General features: G+C 35.8%; 1 protein-coding gene across 1 annotated transcript; it reads right to left on the reverse strand.

Annotated features, from left to right (window-relative positions):
- Nucleotides 1–981: 981 nt before the first annotated feature.
- PLEKHA7 (pleckstrin homology domain containing, family A member 7) lies at nt 982–17,465 on the reverse strand (the record flags this gene model as incomplete). The annotated part of the gene is made up of 11 exons (XM_009697882.1): nt 982–1,546; nt 6,625–6,767; nt 7,620–7,753; nt 10,341–10,493; nt 13,570–13,767; nt 13,816–13,837; nt 14,159–14,249; nt 15,059–15,176; nt 15,433–15,621; nt 16,055–16,293; nt 17,357–17,465. Coding segments are annotated over 11 exons (1,419 nt in total), but the record flags the coding sequence as incomplete, so codon positions are not given.
- Nucleotides 17,466–18,462: the final 997 nt, after the last annotated feature.

The following is an 18,462-nucleotide window of genomic DNA, read 5'->3' on the forward strand; positions in this document are numbered from 1 at the left end:
GTTATGTTAATATTTTAATCTGTACATATACCATTTTCCAAACTGTTACATTTTATTTAAATTAATGTTTTCTCGCAAAATATTCATTTATGCTTTCAAAATTTTTTATAAAGGCAAAAATAAATCATTATTTTGGCAAAAGGTTTTGAAGTTGATACTGGCAGTATTGAGGTAAAATAGATTGCATTAGCTAAATACATACTTTCAAGAATATTTCTGAGTATAGCATTAATATAATATGATTTTTCTTAAAGTCTGAAACTTGAAGGTCAATTCCAAGGGTTTGGTAGCTATTACGTGAATACAGCAAATGAACAAGTCAGTGGTTTCAAAAATACTGCAGAAGTATTTCTCATCCAGAGCTAAACTCAACTAACAATTACATACTGGGACTTTTTTGCATGTCTTGCATTCAATGTGTACACGGTTTTTTTTCAAGTAAAGTAGTTGCAGCAACTCATTTAATCTTATTTTCTCTTTATGTCACCACCTCACCCTTTGCCCTATACATAAGTAAAACACTGAATTTCAGAGTTTGGCAGACTTAAGCACCAGATGAACATACATACAAAATTAGCAGGTGCCACATTACATTAGTTTTGCTGTTTCCAGGATAAATATTAGTCAATACATCATATTGTAATGTTTACTGAAAAAAATAAAAATACAAATACATATTTACTAGTAAAATGACTTTTTTTTTTTTATTGCTTAGTTCACATATTTTAATTACAAGTTTTCTTCTTCCACATCTCAGCTTTCAAAAAAATATAATTTGTTAGCTGTTTGTTACTGAGGGGACAGCACTACTGTCAAGAGCAACCTAGCATACTATTTATTGATACCAGCAAGTTAATCGTATGCGATCAAAAAAGGAAATGAGAGTTAAAACTGGCTTTCATTATGGCTTTCGTGGAAAACTTCGGCTACACAGTGGTTACTGATATTTAGAAAGTCAAGCTAAATGTTTTATTTATTTTATTATTGCAATGTATTATTTAATGGGCAAAAGGGCAGGCCACTTAACTCTACAAACATATTCAATCCAAAACACCTTCTTGACAAACCTCTCACTTGCATTACCTCTAGCCATATCCTATGAACATGCTTCTAGGTTTGTTCAAATTTACATTTTTTTTCATGAAACATTACATTGTGCATCTGAGCCTGAGGGGGAAGTAACAGCATCTTTTAACATCTACACAAGTAGCTTTTCTTAAAACGAATTCAGCCCTTGATTTAAAAAAATTCTAAAATACATTATCCTAAAAATACATTGTCAGTATTTTACAGAGTTTATTAAAAGTGCCATTTATTCATACAAAAAGTCTGAACTAAAATGAAGTCAAAATAAAATTATTTGCAATTCTCTTAGTTTTCATAGAAAATCCCCCTATTATTCTCTGAATGTATTTCCAGATGAACATGTCATCAACCGGTGAGCATCTTCACAGAAAGCTGGTAATGAACCTCCTCTTTCTTCCACGCGGCGTCACTAGGTGGGATTTGCTGTGAGTCTTACATCAGTGTTCACTTACTGCTTTGGCTAGCATGAAGTAAAATAAAACATGGTTAAATATTAAAGTGAGTACACTAACGCCAAGCAGTAAGCACTTTCAGGAAACTTTTTTAAATCAAAGCCTTCTGCAGTTTGACAGAATGAACAATCCAGATGGACACATTACGTGAACTATTATGATGCCACTGATGCTCAAACTCCTGTGTCCCGTGCATGTTGCTGGTTATTGCAATCATTTTCTTGATAATTTTCCTGAAGAAAATTTAGGGGGTTTTATATATATATATATGTAAATATATATATATACACATACACACATATGTATGTATATTTACACAGACATGTGATACACATGTTTTTAAGTGAGTCTGGAATCACAGAATGGTTGGGGTACAAAGGGACCTCCGAAGGTCGTCTGGTCCAAACCCCCTGCTCAAGTCTAATACCCTGGGACTGTACGGTTATTTTTCTGGGTTCTTGAGGCCACACATGGGTACACTGTTCGCATGCAAAGATCTCACATGATAGTGATAATCAGCTAGCATATCTCTGGATATAATAGTAGAGACAAGTGTTATTCAGACCCAGCAAAGATGGTAGAACCTTGTTCTCAGAAAGATAAACTGAACCAGAAAAGCAAATAGCTATTTCCATCAAGCTCTGTAGAGGCTCCTAATGTCTACACACCTCTCTCAATGTAAGTTTGTCATTTTTCACAGGCCTTGTTGAAAGCAGGTCACTGCCCATTTGGGCCCTTCTGCTGTGTGCGCTCATATTTATTTAGATTTTTTTTTTTGCACAGATATTTGACTCAGATTAGTGACAATGAAAACAAAGGCACCTAAAGATTAATGCTATTTGAGGTATGCACTCAATCAACCCTCTTCACTACTTCATACATGTTTTATCTTTTTGTCCAACATCAGGCAATAAAATTAGGCGAAAGGAAATCAGAAAGGTGAGAATAATTTCAAAGGAAAATACGGAAGCATGGGGAGCGTCTTAACTAGCGGCACACTCAGTTAAGTATCATAATATTTACAAGTTTTCCTATTTCAAATAGAGAAAACTCTGAAAATTCTACTGGGAAGAGGTGATACAGGTTTCTGTATAAGGACAATGAAATCATCATAACTTTAACACTTGAAATGGCAAAATAACCTAATCACAGACAAAAATCAAGTCTTCTGTTAACACAATTCAATGAAAAACAAAGGCATGAAAGAGTCAAACACAACATTGTCGAATTAGTTATAAAGGGCCAAATTTTCAGCTCACCTCAATTAAGATTCTAATGTTTGTTCATGCGTAAGATACCAGCCCACAAAAGAACTCCCTGCTTGTGCAACTTTGTTTGCACTTTGGATTCTCTTGTGCAGCAACTGTTTAGGCCACACGCCAGCAAAAATACCTACACACCCCTGTGGTAGCCACAGGAGTACACAACACTAGCCACTGGAGCACAAACTGCTGCTGAAAATCTGGCCCCATGCTACCGAGAGCACAGACGTCTCTCTCCTTCACCACAGTAAGACTATGGAAGCATCTTATCTGTAGAGCGACAGCAGTTACTTGAAGACTTTATTATCCCACATGTTAGCTCATTAGAAGCATTATTTACAAGAATAAAAGGTTTCTGAAAAATAGATGCATGCGGTCATTTGGATCTAATTTAGGTTTAGTAAAAAAGTTAAAATTCAGCAAGCCACAGCAAAGATACAATGGCAAATCAGACATGCCGAGAGCAGTTAGTTCTTACTTTCAAGGTGTTTAAACAAATGTGTAGTGAAATCCATTGCTTAAGGGGGAGTGAGGTGGCTGTGGTACAGAAGGTGAGGGTGCTTTAGATGGATAGGTCAACTGCTGAGCTAGAAGGGATCACATACAGGAATTAGGCTGCACAATCAAACATTCATATTACAACAGAGCCACCTTAATTTTCTACCATATGAATAAGAAACCTGATTAGTAATGCAATGAGGTGTTACTCTATTTTAGTTACATGGAACACAATGTAAACATTTCTACCTGCTGGATTTTTCTGTTAGTTCTATAAATTATGCAAATAAACATTCCTGTTTTGATGAGAATATGGACAATCGATCTTAAGATGAAGTTTCACTAGAACATTTTAAGGTAGACAACACTGATATTTCCTAATCAAGTCCTGCTTATTAAAAGTGCAGTTCTGGAATAGCACCTGCATCTGCTAATTTGATTTCAAGATTTCACTGAGTTGTAGAGGTTTTCAGCATTTCCTTTGTTATACGCCAATCAGCAGAAACAAAGATAACATATAGAAAAATCACACACACACCACCCCCCCAATTTACAAATACATATAACATTTTGCTTAGGATAGTGCATGACAGTAAATACATTTTCAGATCTCAGTTTGAAACTTCAGGATAAAGAATACAATGATTAAAACTATCCTTGTTTATAAAACAGAGTAATGATATAGTATTAAAAGACAATAATCATAAAACTAAAGAGATTGAAACTCAGTCTCAAATTCTGCTTTTATGTTTTGGAGGGCCAAAGCAGACCTAATTCCAAAACACACAATTTAGGAAATGACTTCTTGATACTCCTGCATTTGATTTTAATCTTTCCGGTTCTTGGCATGATTTCCATTTAGAAGGCTGATATCTTACTTGGAACAGCGGGACTCTAAAATACTGCTTTACAAGGATTAGATCAATGTACAATTTACTTTTATAAGAGATTTATATTATCGTAGTATCTTAACATAACTTAACTGCTTCCCCCTGAAAAATGGGAAAAGTTAAGCTTCACAGTCTTTTTCATAAGCAAATCTTTGTAAAAAAGCCCTACATATTTAGTTTTGGATTTTCAGATATGGTCTGATCCGTAAACAAGGAGCAAATGACAACCCATACTTTAAAAATCAAACTACAAAAATAAGAATGTGAAGCAATCTGTAAAATTAGAATAAACTAGAATGTACAATCAGCTGTGCAAAGCATCAAATGCTTTTCTTTTTAATCACTTTAGATCATCAGAAAATAGGCTGTAACTAAAAAACCTAAACTCTTTTTATGGTTTGTATATTTTCTATCAAAACCAAACCACTCTGGCTTTTTTTAGGATTCCTTAAAAGGTGTTTGTTTTTAATGGAGTAAGTAATAATTGAAATCAAAGCAAGATAAGTTACAAGAAGTGAGTATGTGAGATACTTTGAGATACAAACATGGCAAGGAAAACTCTGCATGGACAGAAAGGTTTGGGCTTCCTTAAAGAATCAAGTCCTTGGCGGCTATGTTAGGTTTTTTTAAGTGTCAAAGACAAAAAAGACCTAGCTGCTATGCTTCATAAAGAAAATTAAATTAAAAATAATCTCACAACTGACTGCAAATTTTTTTCAAGCAGCGTTTAAACAATTCAGTGCTGATACACATTTTAATTCTCTCTTGCGGAGAACAAAAGAATTAAGAAGATTTCTGTGCTTATGTATACCTAAGAAAATGTGGTGATTACCCTTTTGAAATAATTACAATAAAAAAATTAAAATATAAACTAAAAAACTGTAGTAATGAAAACATAGCTACTACATTCACTATACAACATAAAAAGATCAAATATATTTCAGTTCTATACAGTTACTGCAACTTCATGCACACCCAGAAGTAAGTTAACTGGGCAGATGAAGACTGTTTAGTATGGCAGGCACTCCGCCCTTCTTGCACCGACACAGAGGAATAATTTCAAGTACGGGCTGCGTTCATCTTGGTTGACTTTAGCTTCGGCATTACCCTTTCCCCAGAAGAAGCTAGAACTCCTGGAGCAAAATGCTGCACTGGTTCATATCTCCTGAAACACAAAGTCCCACTCAATAACCAAAGTGTGCGAGTCCCTGTTACAAGGACCTGGTTACTAGAACTGGGACCAGACTGCTTGCAGAGAAGCCGTTTTGACACACAGATGCCTGAAGGTCCAAAAGATTATTCCTGAAATGTTCCCAAGATTTTACAATTCTGGGGGGTTTTTTGTTTATTTTGGTTTGATAACGTCTAGCCTCCTCAGTGAATCATTTTATCCCTTCCAGTCAGTTAAATTACCCTCAGAACCTCTCCAAAGTCTCAAGATTCTTATCTTGAAAATGTATTCCATCCCTTCGAAACCACATTCCCCTCAGGTTTAGCTGCCACTGCATCCATGAGTATACAGCCACATTCCATCAACGGTCTGTTACTACAGATGCATGTTACGCATCTGGATATTGGAATAATCTGTCTTTAATGGGAAGGTCTTAAGGGCTTCTGTGGGAAGTGCCGTAATTTTAAACTGGCAACTTCAGATGAGAAATGTGTGTATTTTATCTCCATCACAGTTGAAGTTTCCATTCTCCACTGAAACAGTGAACTGTGCCAGTTATAAATGGCCAGTCAGATACTTGCTAGAATAACTGCTGCATGTATTACTGTGTGATACAAATCTCTTGACATTTCTTACTTATTTCAACTATAAAGCAATCAAGAGTGAAGTTATTACTTTGAGTAACCTACTGCAAAGGATCTATTAATTTCCAGGCATAAAGTAGAATTCATGCGCGGCTCTCTTGCTCTGACCTCTAATCTTGGTCAGCAGACAGAAACATGCCAATACCCATTTTACAACGTCTTTTTCAGCCTGTTGTCCCACAGCTCAAGCTGCAAATGATCACACCCTAATCTCAATCACCAGACCAGGGAATCTTTCTGTTAAAAAAAAATTAAAAATCCCTTTGTCTTGATTTAAGTTATGGATCAATCTACTTTTAAAAAATGAATATAGAAATACCTCATTTAATGTAATTACAAGGAATTAATTGAAAATATTGATTTTTTTCGTACTATTAGTAAGAGCAAGTTTCCAAGCTCTGAACTTACTGATCATACTATTTTGTCCCCTTCACCCTGTCCATTGGAGGCCATATACTCAATGTAAATCTTTAGTCTCTCTCAATTTCTTATCTATACACACTTTTCACTATTTTGAATATGAATGACTAAAACTCTCTCTTATGCCAGGAGTTCAGCAACAACCCCACACAACTTTGGAAACTGGTAAGAAATAGCTGTTATTTTGTAAATAACTATTACCTGCTACCTCCTTGCTCCTCTGAGAGGCTTCAGAAGCCAAAGCGTATGATATGGTAATGATGCGCTCCTGCTCTTGCAGCTGTGAATCTAAATCAACTGAGTTGTGCTTGTCCTGGGCAATAGTAGGCTGTAGATTGTGCATACTAGTGGGAAAGAGCAAAACAACATTAACATTTACAAACATAAAGAAGAATCCACCGTGCAGATGATGAGAACAAGCTCAAATTCATACAGTAGTTTTCAGATCTGGTCTATCAAGCTCCATACTTTATTGAAGTTCTTTAAAGCAGTGTTAGGTGCTGTATGTAAATGACTACAGCATAGAAAGACAAATGATGTAGCCATTACACATTCAGTCACAATTTCTGTGTAGCATTAAGTACATCTGAAAGTCCTTTGTGTAAATATGCTGTTTACATAAAAGCACTACCAAAAATGTTGTTTATTTGAAGTTGTTAGTAAAATTTCTTGTTAGTGCTCAGAGGAAAACGTATAACCTGGTGGTCCTCAGGCATAGCCTCGTTAATCATATTCCAAAGAGACAGTAGATACTTGAGATAATCAAATTCTTGAAACCGAAGGTTTCAGCTGACTGTACATTAGCTGTAAGTAGCTAAAAGTGTTCCTTCAGAACTCCAGCTCCCTGGAGACAACAGAAACTTGCTCTCACACCTTCTCTTCTGCTTTTGGCCAGACCTGTGCCTTTCCTTTCTCTTCACTCTCATCTACAAGTTGCTTGGTAAGGACTCACTACTATTTTAGGATGTTCTGAACAAGAGAATGGACATACACAAAATTCGTCATTATCTCTTCTACCCTGTTTTAAAAAGGAGCTTTAAGTGTACCACATAAATTCTGTGTGCATTTTCTAAAAGCCACAAGTTACACTTTGATAATTCAATAGGAATTAGACTATTGTATGAAGTTAGTTCCCAATGTTTAACACCCAGCCCGTATATAAGATCTTAAAAAAACTAACCAAAACAAAACCTGACCTTGATTTAGTAAGAATATTCTTTATCTTTTCTGCTTTACGCTGCCTTGCTGCCAGTTCTTCTGTAGAAAGAGGCTCTTCTGGCTCCAGTTCAACATAGCGTTCTGGAATTGCAACCTTCTCAGGTTTTGACAACTGTGGGAAAAAAGTTTTTAATAACAAAGACTGAAAAAAAATTGAGATAACTCTCCTCAATGGGAGAACACAGTGACAAGAATAAAGCATGGATTTTCACAGTCAATACATGTACCTGATGCTAAACACTCCCTCTGGATATGAGCTGATGCCCTTTTAACAGTCTCTTTTCCCTCTGATTCATTTTACTTTAAAAGATAGGTCGAAAAAAATATTAAAGGGGATTACAAAAGAAATCAGAATCAATGGGGAACCTTTCTTCAGCTCAGCCTTAGAGCCCAAAGTAGGATACTGCCTAAAGCTGTTACAGTAGAAAGAAGCAACCACTACAAGATCGACCGGACAACCTGAGATTTTAATGTCATGATACGTACGTCATGCCAGCGAAGACTTCCTACAACTGAAAGGAAATATCATCTAAAGTTTTAATCTAGGGTATCATTCTTTTGAGACTGAATAATCTTCTTCATGAACAGTGGAGAAAAAAAAAAAAAAGAAAAAAAAGAAAAACAGCAGTTTGTACTCATCTTGGGAAATTCTTGGACTCTAAAATCTGAAATCCTAGGTGTTCAAAAGTTGTCTAGGGAACTGATTCAGAAATACACTAACATTGTGCAATTGTAACAACATGTTGTGTACACATAATTCTGTAGATTGAACATTTTAATATGAATGCACAAAAGCTAGCAACAAGTTTTTGTTAGGATCAGTTTCTTTGTGGGAAATCTTTGCTCCACATAAGAGATCTAAATTACCCATTGAAAACTCAGTTTACAAATGGACTTTTAAAACCAATGTTTATTATACAGAACAGACTGCTTTTGAAAATAAGTAAAAGGGGAACTACTTGTTGTTCTCCTCTTTGGATTTTTGTTAAAACGCTCATGAGGTGATGGTTTTTCAAAATTCAAAGTGTTAAATAAAAATAAACCTAAATTTTTCACCACTGAACTTAGCCCACACTAATCCAATGACGTAAAGTAGCCTGACCTAACCCCCAGTGATTGCCTGTAAATTACTAAGCCTAATCATAGGCCCAAAGAATACAATACAGTCATTGGCACTCATAACTACATTAAAATCATAACCTCAAATTTTCATACTTCCTCCTCAGTAAATCCAAGGCCAAAGCTTCCTGAAAAATCCTCATTTTCCACTACACTTCCTTACTTTCAAATCCAACTCCTCTCGATGTCTGTAGCTATACATGTATATATATTTTATTATATATACATATATATATTTTACACATCTATATTTTATTATATGTGTCCTTTTTTTATATATATATACACACTTTTATTTAAATACCTTATATCCATACTATGACTAGCCTAGATCAGATCATCCTGCCACTTCCAGAATACAAACTCAGTTATCATGTGAACAGCAGATTCACTGGCCTTAAAGACACAACTGTGGTCATCTCCCTGTGAGGCACAGAAGAGCCTCAGGTACAGGAGTGCCTGTCAGGTGAAGAGGCTGGGTACATGAAATGGAAAAGGACAACCTGGGTAACCTGAGAAAGAAGATTTACATTCAGAGATTCAGACCTGTTTCAGTTACTCTGAAGTAGGACAGAAATGCCTATAAGCAAAAATGTTCCCTAGGCTTAAGGCGCTAATTTGGCTGTACGAAGTGATTCACGAAGTGATTCACGTAGCCCTGGAGGCCTTCTGGGAAAAATTTTAATAGCAGAGTGCAAAAAGGAAAGGCAATACAACAGAAGAATTTTTTCTGTTTCTGATGTTTACAGGCATACTGCATTTTCTGTAGAAAATATACAAGAATAATTAAAAGATACGTTCATTCATAGAGATCAACAGATAAAGGCTCACAGATTCAACCTCTTACAAATCTCTCTCTCTATAAAATGATACATTGCCAACAGCTTTCAGAACAGTAGAGGTGCTCACTAGTCTAATTATCATTAATAATTTTACGGATTTTCCACCTACCATGGCATTTTAGGCCACGCATGGTACCTCCTGACATCTTCCCACTTGCTATATTCTTCCTTTTCCACCAGATGGCTCAATCGCACCTCTAACAAATACTCTGCTCGTTACTAGAGCTGGAAAAAGATCCTAGTGCCCAGAACACCAACCAAGTCGTTTGAAAAGTTGACAGAAAGGTGTTTTCTGGTCTGCCCAGGATAAAGCAGTGCTTCCTCTTCTCCACCGTGTTTTGCCAGTCAAAATGAAAAGTAAGGTAGCTCTGGGGAACTAACTTTTACTTCATTGCTGTTTCTTATTTTCAAATACTCTCCATCTTGTCTTCTCATCTTTTTTTCCAATTTATGTAACATTGCCTAACTTAATAACTTTTTCCTCTATAAAGCCTGAGATGTGTATTTTAAACAGTAGAGCCAACCTTTTAATTTCTTCTCTCCAGTAAAACACAATATGAACACGAACCTTACAGAGATTCTAAGTGCCAGCCTGTAAATTTTCAATACCCAAAAGTAGTTTCAGTTCAAACTTCCAGCTAACTTTTGAAAGAAAAGATGAGAATTCACTACCTAAAAACCTTAGAAATGTTAATATTCTGGGGCATAAAATAGGAGGCAAAAAATTATTAGTGTTACCTCTCTGCTGATATCTAAATCATAGTCTTGAGGCTCCAGGTCTGTCTCTGTCACTGCTACTGGCTGAACTTTTAACCATTCATTTTCATCCTTGTCTTCTCCACGAATTGCCCTCTCAAGTAACTGCAAATCAAATTCTTGCTCTCGTTTCCACTGGTAATAGATACAAAACAATTAACAGCATTCAACCATACTGCCAAATTCAACATTTAGCACACATTACTACTGCTGCAAATGTTATATTGCTGAAAGAATCCACAGAGCAAACCCCTTAACTGACAAAAACAAGAAAATGCAACTGTATTTCTTGGAACACACGGCTGGGAGATTTGATCTCTAGCTGTGCTGCATGGATTTTAGAGTATTGTTTAGTTTTACAGGTAACATTCAGCAGTATTAAATCCTTACAAATGTATTAATTACAATTTCACATATGCTGATTAACATGGAACTAGCTGCACACAAACATCTTTGGAAGCACAGGTGTCAATACAAGCGAGTCCACTGACTGACAGACTAGTCCTAGGCATTCTAACCAGGCAGTGCTGGCTGATTTTGAATCACTACACAGAAAGGGTATTTATATTGCAGGGTGAGAATCGCAACTTGAAAATTTTATGTATCTTTCTAAAATAATACCTAGTGATTAAAGCTGACGATACTTTACACACTAGCATTAACTTGTCTTGAACTCAAAAATTTAGTAACTTCTAAGCTCTTATGTTTTTACTAAAGGATCTAGCTACCTGCAAGGATAAAAAACCTTTCACATCCTCTCTTTACAAGGTAAACATTTAGCAAAATTCAGAATGTATTTAAATTAAGTGGCATAATTTTAGAGATCCCAAATAATTGCACAGTAGCTTCTTCACAGCTACATAGAATACAGCTGCGTATAAATTCACGCTTAAGAATACTACCAACACTTTTTAGTTCAAAAAAAGTTCAGTTGCAACATCAATCCATCCAGCAGATCTCAGCAACTTTACCACTAAAACACAATATTAAAAGCAGTGGGAAAGAGAAGGGACAAAAAGAACAACAACAACAAAATATCTCCTCAAGCATTTGAGGGCATCAATAGGAGAACGTGCCATTATATGTTTCTTAAAAGCATCTCCAGTATTTCTGTTACAAATCTTTGGCTTGTTTTGGTTGAAGTTTAAATTTTATATAAAGTCTTTAGACTTGATTATGTTACTTGCATTAACAAAACTAATTGAAACCTATTCATGCACAAGCTCTCAATATTCACTCAGAAGATATGTATCTTCCATGTATATTAAAAAAGTTAAATAGCTAAAAGGCAATTATATCTCAAAAATTAAGATGTTTCTTCACAGAATTCAAAAGAGAAAAAAAAGTTTTCTCATACAAGTACTCCAAACTCATTCTTCTACTCATATTCGAACCAGGCCTGATTGACATAGTATATTTTAAATATACAGTATCATTTTCAAGTTACTCTATATAGGTAAGAAAAACATCAAACCATTATTACGAAGCAGTATTTTTATTGGCTTTGATGTTGCGACTTTTACATTAAAAAGGCATTATATATAACAAATGAATTCATGTACCGTGATCAATACTTAAAATGTCAAACTACACTTGAGAGCTGACCAATTAAAAATTAGAGTTACACATACAATGTATGTTTAAAGCAAATGTTACATACTGAGCAGCACTTCAATTATACATTTAACTGTTTGCCATTTTGGCTGCTAAATAATTGTAATGCTGTAAGTAATTGTGCTATCAAACATGCTTTTTGTGTATTGAAGCCCTATAGGTACAAGAGATGATCTCTACAAAACATTGTTAGGGCTGAAAGATTCTATTTTAATTCTTTACAGCAAGAAAAAGACCGAGATGGCACCCAAATTTATAGATAAAGTGTTTGCCACTAATGTTAATAAGGAGTGTTACGAAAATGTTTAAATTCAACTTGTGTATGTTACGTGAGCCAGGAAACATAAGAAGCTCAGATTTAGTTCCTCTAATTAAAATATGAAAATAACGGTGATACTATAGTTCTACAGTTCCCAAATATTATGCACTATCTTTAACAAATTTGTGATTGCAAAACAGAAGATAAAATAGATTAATGTCTCCAAGTAGTGCACTCGTATTTACTGGGAAAGTAAATACAAATAACGGCCTGTAAATTAGTGCTACTGAACAGTGGGAATGAAAGGCTGAATAGTATAAGTTTTTTTTAATGCTAGCAATTGACACACATGTGCAATTGCACACAAATGCAATTAAGCCTGGTAAAAATTGAGTAGTCCAGTTAGAAATTTTAAAATAACTACAAAATTCTGCAAATTAAAAACAAGCAAACAAAAAAAAGAGGCATTAGGTATGATGAGTGACAAATCTAGAAGCAAGAGATCTTGTGCAATGAATTAGGTAAAACAAGGTGATAATTCTAAAGCTCTAGTGGGCCAAATAAAAAATAAATTAAAAGACCACAGCGTAAGTGCAATTACAGTACAATCTTGGTTTAGCACCAAGTGAATGACTGGGTAATTTCAACAATTAGAATTGCTTTGGTTAGTATCCAAAATGTATTGTTACAAACTTATCATCTGTACAGCATTTAATCTCAGAACGCAACAAAAATCCTTTTCTTCAGCAGCTTAAATCTGAGCCTTATTAGAATATTCTACATTTTGAGCTTTAAAGAAGAATTTGTATCAATTAAAACACATTAGCTCTTACATAAATTTCTAATCACCATGATTAGATTTTAAAACTGATTATCCATTTATCAACTCTAAAACAAACAAACATCACCTTGGCCTGATATTACCACGACTATCTTGCAGCCTAATTTATGAATTAAAAACAAAAATACCCATGGTGAGTAAGAACATTCTAAAAGGCCCATTCCATTATGAAGCAGTTTTAAAACTGTACAAGCTTCTTACACTTTCTAAATACAATTCCAGTAAAAAACAATCATGTGTCTGAAATCACTCCAATGTACTCACATCTCCTCTCAGCACACTAAACTCTGACCAACTTACAAAACCTGCTACATATACTGTAATTACTAGTAAAAGATCATTTGTTACTCACACTCTCTGAACTAATTTTATACTGTCTAACACTACACTTTAATTAGACTAGAAGCATCACACACACTCAAGTGAAAGTGCTTGCTAGGAAAAAAAAAATCCAAAGGTATCTTTAGTTTAGTCCTTTTAAGGCATATCTAACATACTGAGCCTATGTCTGCAGAAATGGGCCTGATGAAAGACCGAGATGAAACAGACTGCCTTTCTCCTTGGCTAAGAGTTCTCTTGCGTTCACGAACTAATGCCTTCTGATGTCGCTTCATTCTTTCTAGTTGTTCCTCTGCACTCATCTTGCCTCTTTGGTGGTCTCCAGAGTATAAACGTTCCAAGGCACTCTTTGGTCTCTCCTGTAGAAGTCACAAGGCACACAAAACACATGTTGTAATTAATACTTTATAAGAAGCAGACGAGAAACTAACTCTTTCTCCTACCTTATTACTAAATTAACATTATTTCATTCTATTATTTTTGCATTAATTTGCATATTTCAACTCTGTATTTTCTATTAATACTGCCGATTTTTCATTCTAAACGTTGTTTTATAAATCTATTTCAAATGCAGTAAGTTGTCTGTCTGCTTCCTGCTTCATTTCAGAAAGTGAACAACTGGAGATTTTATTAGATCACAGGTGTTGAGTCCTCTCCCATGCTACTACAATCCCACTTCCTGTTATGCAAAATATATTTGGGCTTAACTATTTTGAACAGTTCAGACATTTGCCTTCAGATGTTGACTTAGAACTTACCTTGGACCTATCCCTTCGAAGTGTTGCATATGATGAAATGGTAGATGATTGGTGCAATCTGGAAGATGATCCAGATAAACCTTGATAAGGAAAAAGAGAATGCTTTAAAACCAAATGACACAGAAAAGGTAGACAAAGTGTCAGATTTTATTTTTTTTAATTATTCATGCTTTTTCTATGACATTCTGGTTACTATTTTAGCTCCTGTTTCACCTTTTGTGGTTCAGAAGATCATGAGAGGCATGAAATTTCATTTCAGCTAACAGTAATGTGTTTCAGGTCACTATTGATCAAAATTCAGAAGTATCGAGTGAACTCATCTGTACAGCAGTAGATATGCTGTACAAATAATCACATCTATGAAGAAAATCAAACCTTAACATTCACAGTTAGAAAGGAAAGAAAGAAGAAAAGAACGGCTAAGAAATTAATTGCTCTTCCCCAAATATCCTTTTTATCCTCATTTATGAAACAGTTAGCACACTGGGAATGAGGTGTCAAGTCACATGTAGTGTCTGGGGGCATTATATTCTTATTCTTTATTGCTTTCATTTCAATGGCAATAAAAGTGTTTAAAAAATACCTAAATTTGTAAAAGATCACACAAATTAGGAGGAAAAATAACTCTGAATATAGAGACATTCTAACAGCTAACTTCATGTTTTACTATGCCTTTTTTTAAGCATTAATATATTAAGTTGTATTGCAAAAGGCTGGTTGTAACAGCACCATTAAAATGCACAAAAAATCTCCAGACTTTCACAGCATTGTATAGCTAATCTAAAAATAACGATCCGATGATAAAGACCATCTCCAGAAAATCCTAGGAGAGAAAAGCTCCTATACAGACAGTACTGATAAAAATCAACTACTTAAATTCCTGACTTACCACGAGTAGGTAATGTCTGGTATCCGCTATCAGAGCTTATTAAACCACTGGAAGGTTGGCTGAGGTCACCACCTATCATTGCTAGTTCTGGTTCACTCATGTATGAACGCAGTTCCACCTATTTGAAAAAATACTGATCAGCTCAAATGAAATCACAGAAAGCAAGTCTTAATAATCTTAAAAGAAATCCTAAAGCTTTCTTTCTGGATTACTAAATCTCTCTCTGCCATTATTACACAGCATAGATGTCTCCCTGCCATTACTCTCTCTCTGCCATTCTCTCTCCCTGCTTATGACAAGACCTACAGACAATATCGTTTGTTATAGGTTCCCGTATCTTTGAAGTGCAGGTGTGAAGGTGTATGGGTGCTCACCCTATAATCTCCATTAACATACTGTCCGAGTTCTCTGTCTCTCTTTCTTTCATCTGACTGACGTTTCAGGCCCCGCACTGATGTGTGTCTGATGACAGTGGCTTCTCTTGGGAGAGGTGGAACCGCTGGTGGCTGATCATCAGGGCTGTACAACTGAGGGAGCGGAGGTCTGGGCGGTGCTTCATCTTCCTGGGAACAGGAAAGCACAGGTATTTGGCAGCCTGGCATAAACTGACTGAAAGTTCATTTCATTATATGAGTTCATTTCTATATATATATTTTATATTTGTGACTGCTTTAGCATGCTCTCCTCTGTCCACACCAAAAAGACAACTTGAAAAACCAAAGACAGCGAACAATTAATCAATCACAAAGCATCACCAAGGAAGGTTCTGCATTACTATGTTCTAAACCAGTATATGGCTAGTGTACACAAAGCTCCAGGTTACACACATATATTCTCCTGTAAGTGCTATTGCTCAGTTTCAACACAAAGACCTTAAGTGTCTCCCTGTCATGCCTCCACACTGTGTGCCACACTTTGCAACCACGAAACTTTCACTGTTTCTGCCTGAAGTAAATGGAAACATAGGTGAATGAATTTCACAAGAGCAGTACTTACAACCTTTGGCTTGAGCTTAATTGGTGACTGAAGAGGCGGCTCGACTTTTTTCAGCTGTTGCACTTGGTGCTGTGTTCTGGCCTGGAAATAAGGCTGTGGATACAGCCTGACCTCCAGAGAGGATTTAACTGGGCTGGGTGGAGGGCTTTGTGGAACTGAAAGTTTGCTCTCCGTAGTTGCAAAGGAAGATGGTAAGGAAGGCACTGAAGACTGAGAAAATGAAGGCACTATTTTTCTCTCTAGGGGAGAAATATGCAAATGTGTTAGGTGTTGTTTCTTATCAATAATAAGAACAGCAATTAACATCCTTAGACTTCATAAAATAGCCCTAATACTCCACACATTGCTTTGAACACGAATGGGGGGTTTTTTGGACATAAAAATGTTTGATTGTTACATTATAGCAGGGGTGGAAAACATTTTCTTGATGAAGATCAAGCAAGCTTTTCAGGCCAAAAATAAAAACACACACTTTAATACCATCCAGTAAAATTCCTCGGAGAGAGCAGCAGGAGGGAAGGAAGGAAAAGCCCGAGAGTCATATGAAATCAGTTCATAGGCTGTATCTGGCCCCGTGCCACAGATTCCTTCAGATGCCTACAGATTTAGACAAGGCTAAGCACTCATAGCCATACCCTAAATAAAATAAGATCTCAGCATCTCAGAACTACTTTATCTCTGCATGTAAAAGGTAAGCAAAGATACTTTATATTTAAAGTGATTTTACAGTAGGCGTTAACAGTCTCTTGCTATCCCAATGCCTTAGGTCTTTTCTTTGAAACATAATAAAGCAATTGAAATGCAGACCACACACACTTTCCCTTCCTCTTTTCCATAGCTGATATTGTTGCTCTGCCCACCAAACGCCTGCCTGAAGAGAGAGGGGGAAGGCAAATGCAGCAAGGGCAGTTGGGCAGCATCCAAGGCGGGGGGAGCAGAGACCACCACAGAGAGGAGTTCCTGCACAGAATGCAGAATAGATACTAGACTGGCATGAGCCTGGCATGTCACAGAAACTCCTTCTGTAACTTGAAGAACTTGACCCATTATTATTAATGTTCCCTTTTTTATCGCTTGTTATGTTTTAGTGTCATCAGTATGTGAAAACAACAAAAAACCTTTTTGCCACCTCAACCAAAGAAACACCAAGTTAATGTGCTCAATCAACAGAGATTTTTGATGTAACCATTAGCAGAATTAACTGGATTTTCTGTAGTAGAACAAACTTCTAGACTATGTACACAGACCTAAAGACTCAGCTGCATTTGTATATTTTTTATGTTTTAATTATGTTCTCCTTACCTGGATTCTTGATAGAGTCTACTATGGTTTTGTAGTTTGTTTTATTTGCACTCAAGCCAGCTGTAACATCTTCAATTCTCCACAAGTCTTTTTGTATTTGTGTTTTCTCCTGTTGTTTGTAGTAAAATAAAAAAAGAAAAGCCAATTATATCTCATTTTTAATTTATTATAGGCTTATCCTTCCTTTGGTATCAAAACCAAACTAATGTTTCAGAACTTACATGAAAACTTAGGAGTCTAGAAAGGAGTTAAATAATTATTTTAAAATTAAAAAACAAACAAACAAAACAATACACACAAAAAAACAACCCACCAACACAAACCAACATATCTTGCCCATAAAATTTATTAGACCATTTTCTGAGTCTTGGAAGACTTCCTACAGAAGACCTGGGGAAAGAAACACCTCTACATTTTTCTCTACAATATTATTCAGGTTACAAAAACCTAGTTTAATGTTCTACATAAAATGAGCTTGCAGAACCTTTTCATTTGAACTTTGTTCTTCAATCCTATACTAACACACTTAAGACTGCTAAGGTAGCTCTACGAAACTCATCTTAATACATTTAGGGGAAATGTCTGATATTAAAAAGACAAAAATTTAGTATAGTCTCCCTGAATACTGCCATGAACTTCCCAATTGCTTTTAATGGATGAAATATAAAGCCAAAACTCGGAATTGCTGATAAATTTAATTTCTCCTTATATTTGGGTTGTTAGGCCTACTGGACATGATGTATCATAGGTTGAAATGCTATATTGCTGCTGTTCCAGGATTCGGTCTCATCTAGTATCATATTTGCTTTGCGGAGGCTTTCCAGGAGGAAAGAAAGGGAAGCTTTGTCAACAGTCTGGACTCCGCCTTTGATTGCATCTTGCAGCCAGAGGCCTTGGCTACTGAAGCCACAACTTGCGTCAGATGTTCATTGCAATCATCATAAATAGCTATTCTCATCTACTTAAGGCCCAGTAACTCTGCCTTCAAAAAATGGCATTAAGAATAAACTTAGTAAAACCAAGAGGAAAACAGTATTACTAAAGAAAGCAGAAGGCAGTGAAACACTTTAGTTAAGTTTGGCCAGCCATGCCCAGAGAGTGGTAGT

The sequence above is a fragment of the Cariama cristata genome, unplaced genomic scaffold (genome assembly GCF_000690535.1).
Source record: "Cariama cristata isolate BGI_N322 unplaced genomic scaffold, ASM69053v1 scaffold21113, whole genome shotgun sequence".
Lineage (NCBI taxonomy): Eukaryota > Metazoa > Chordata > Aves > Cariamiformes > Cariamidae > Cariama > Cariama cristata.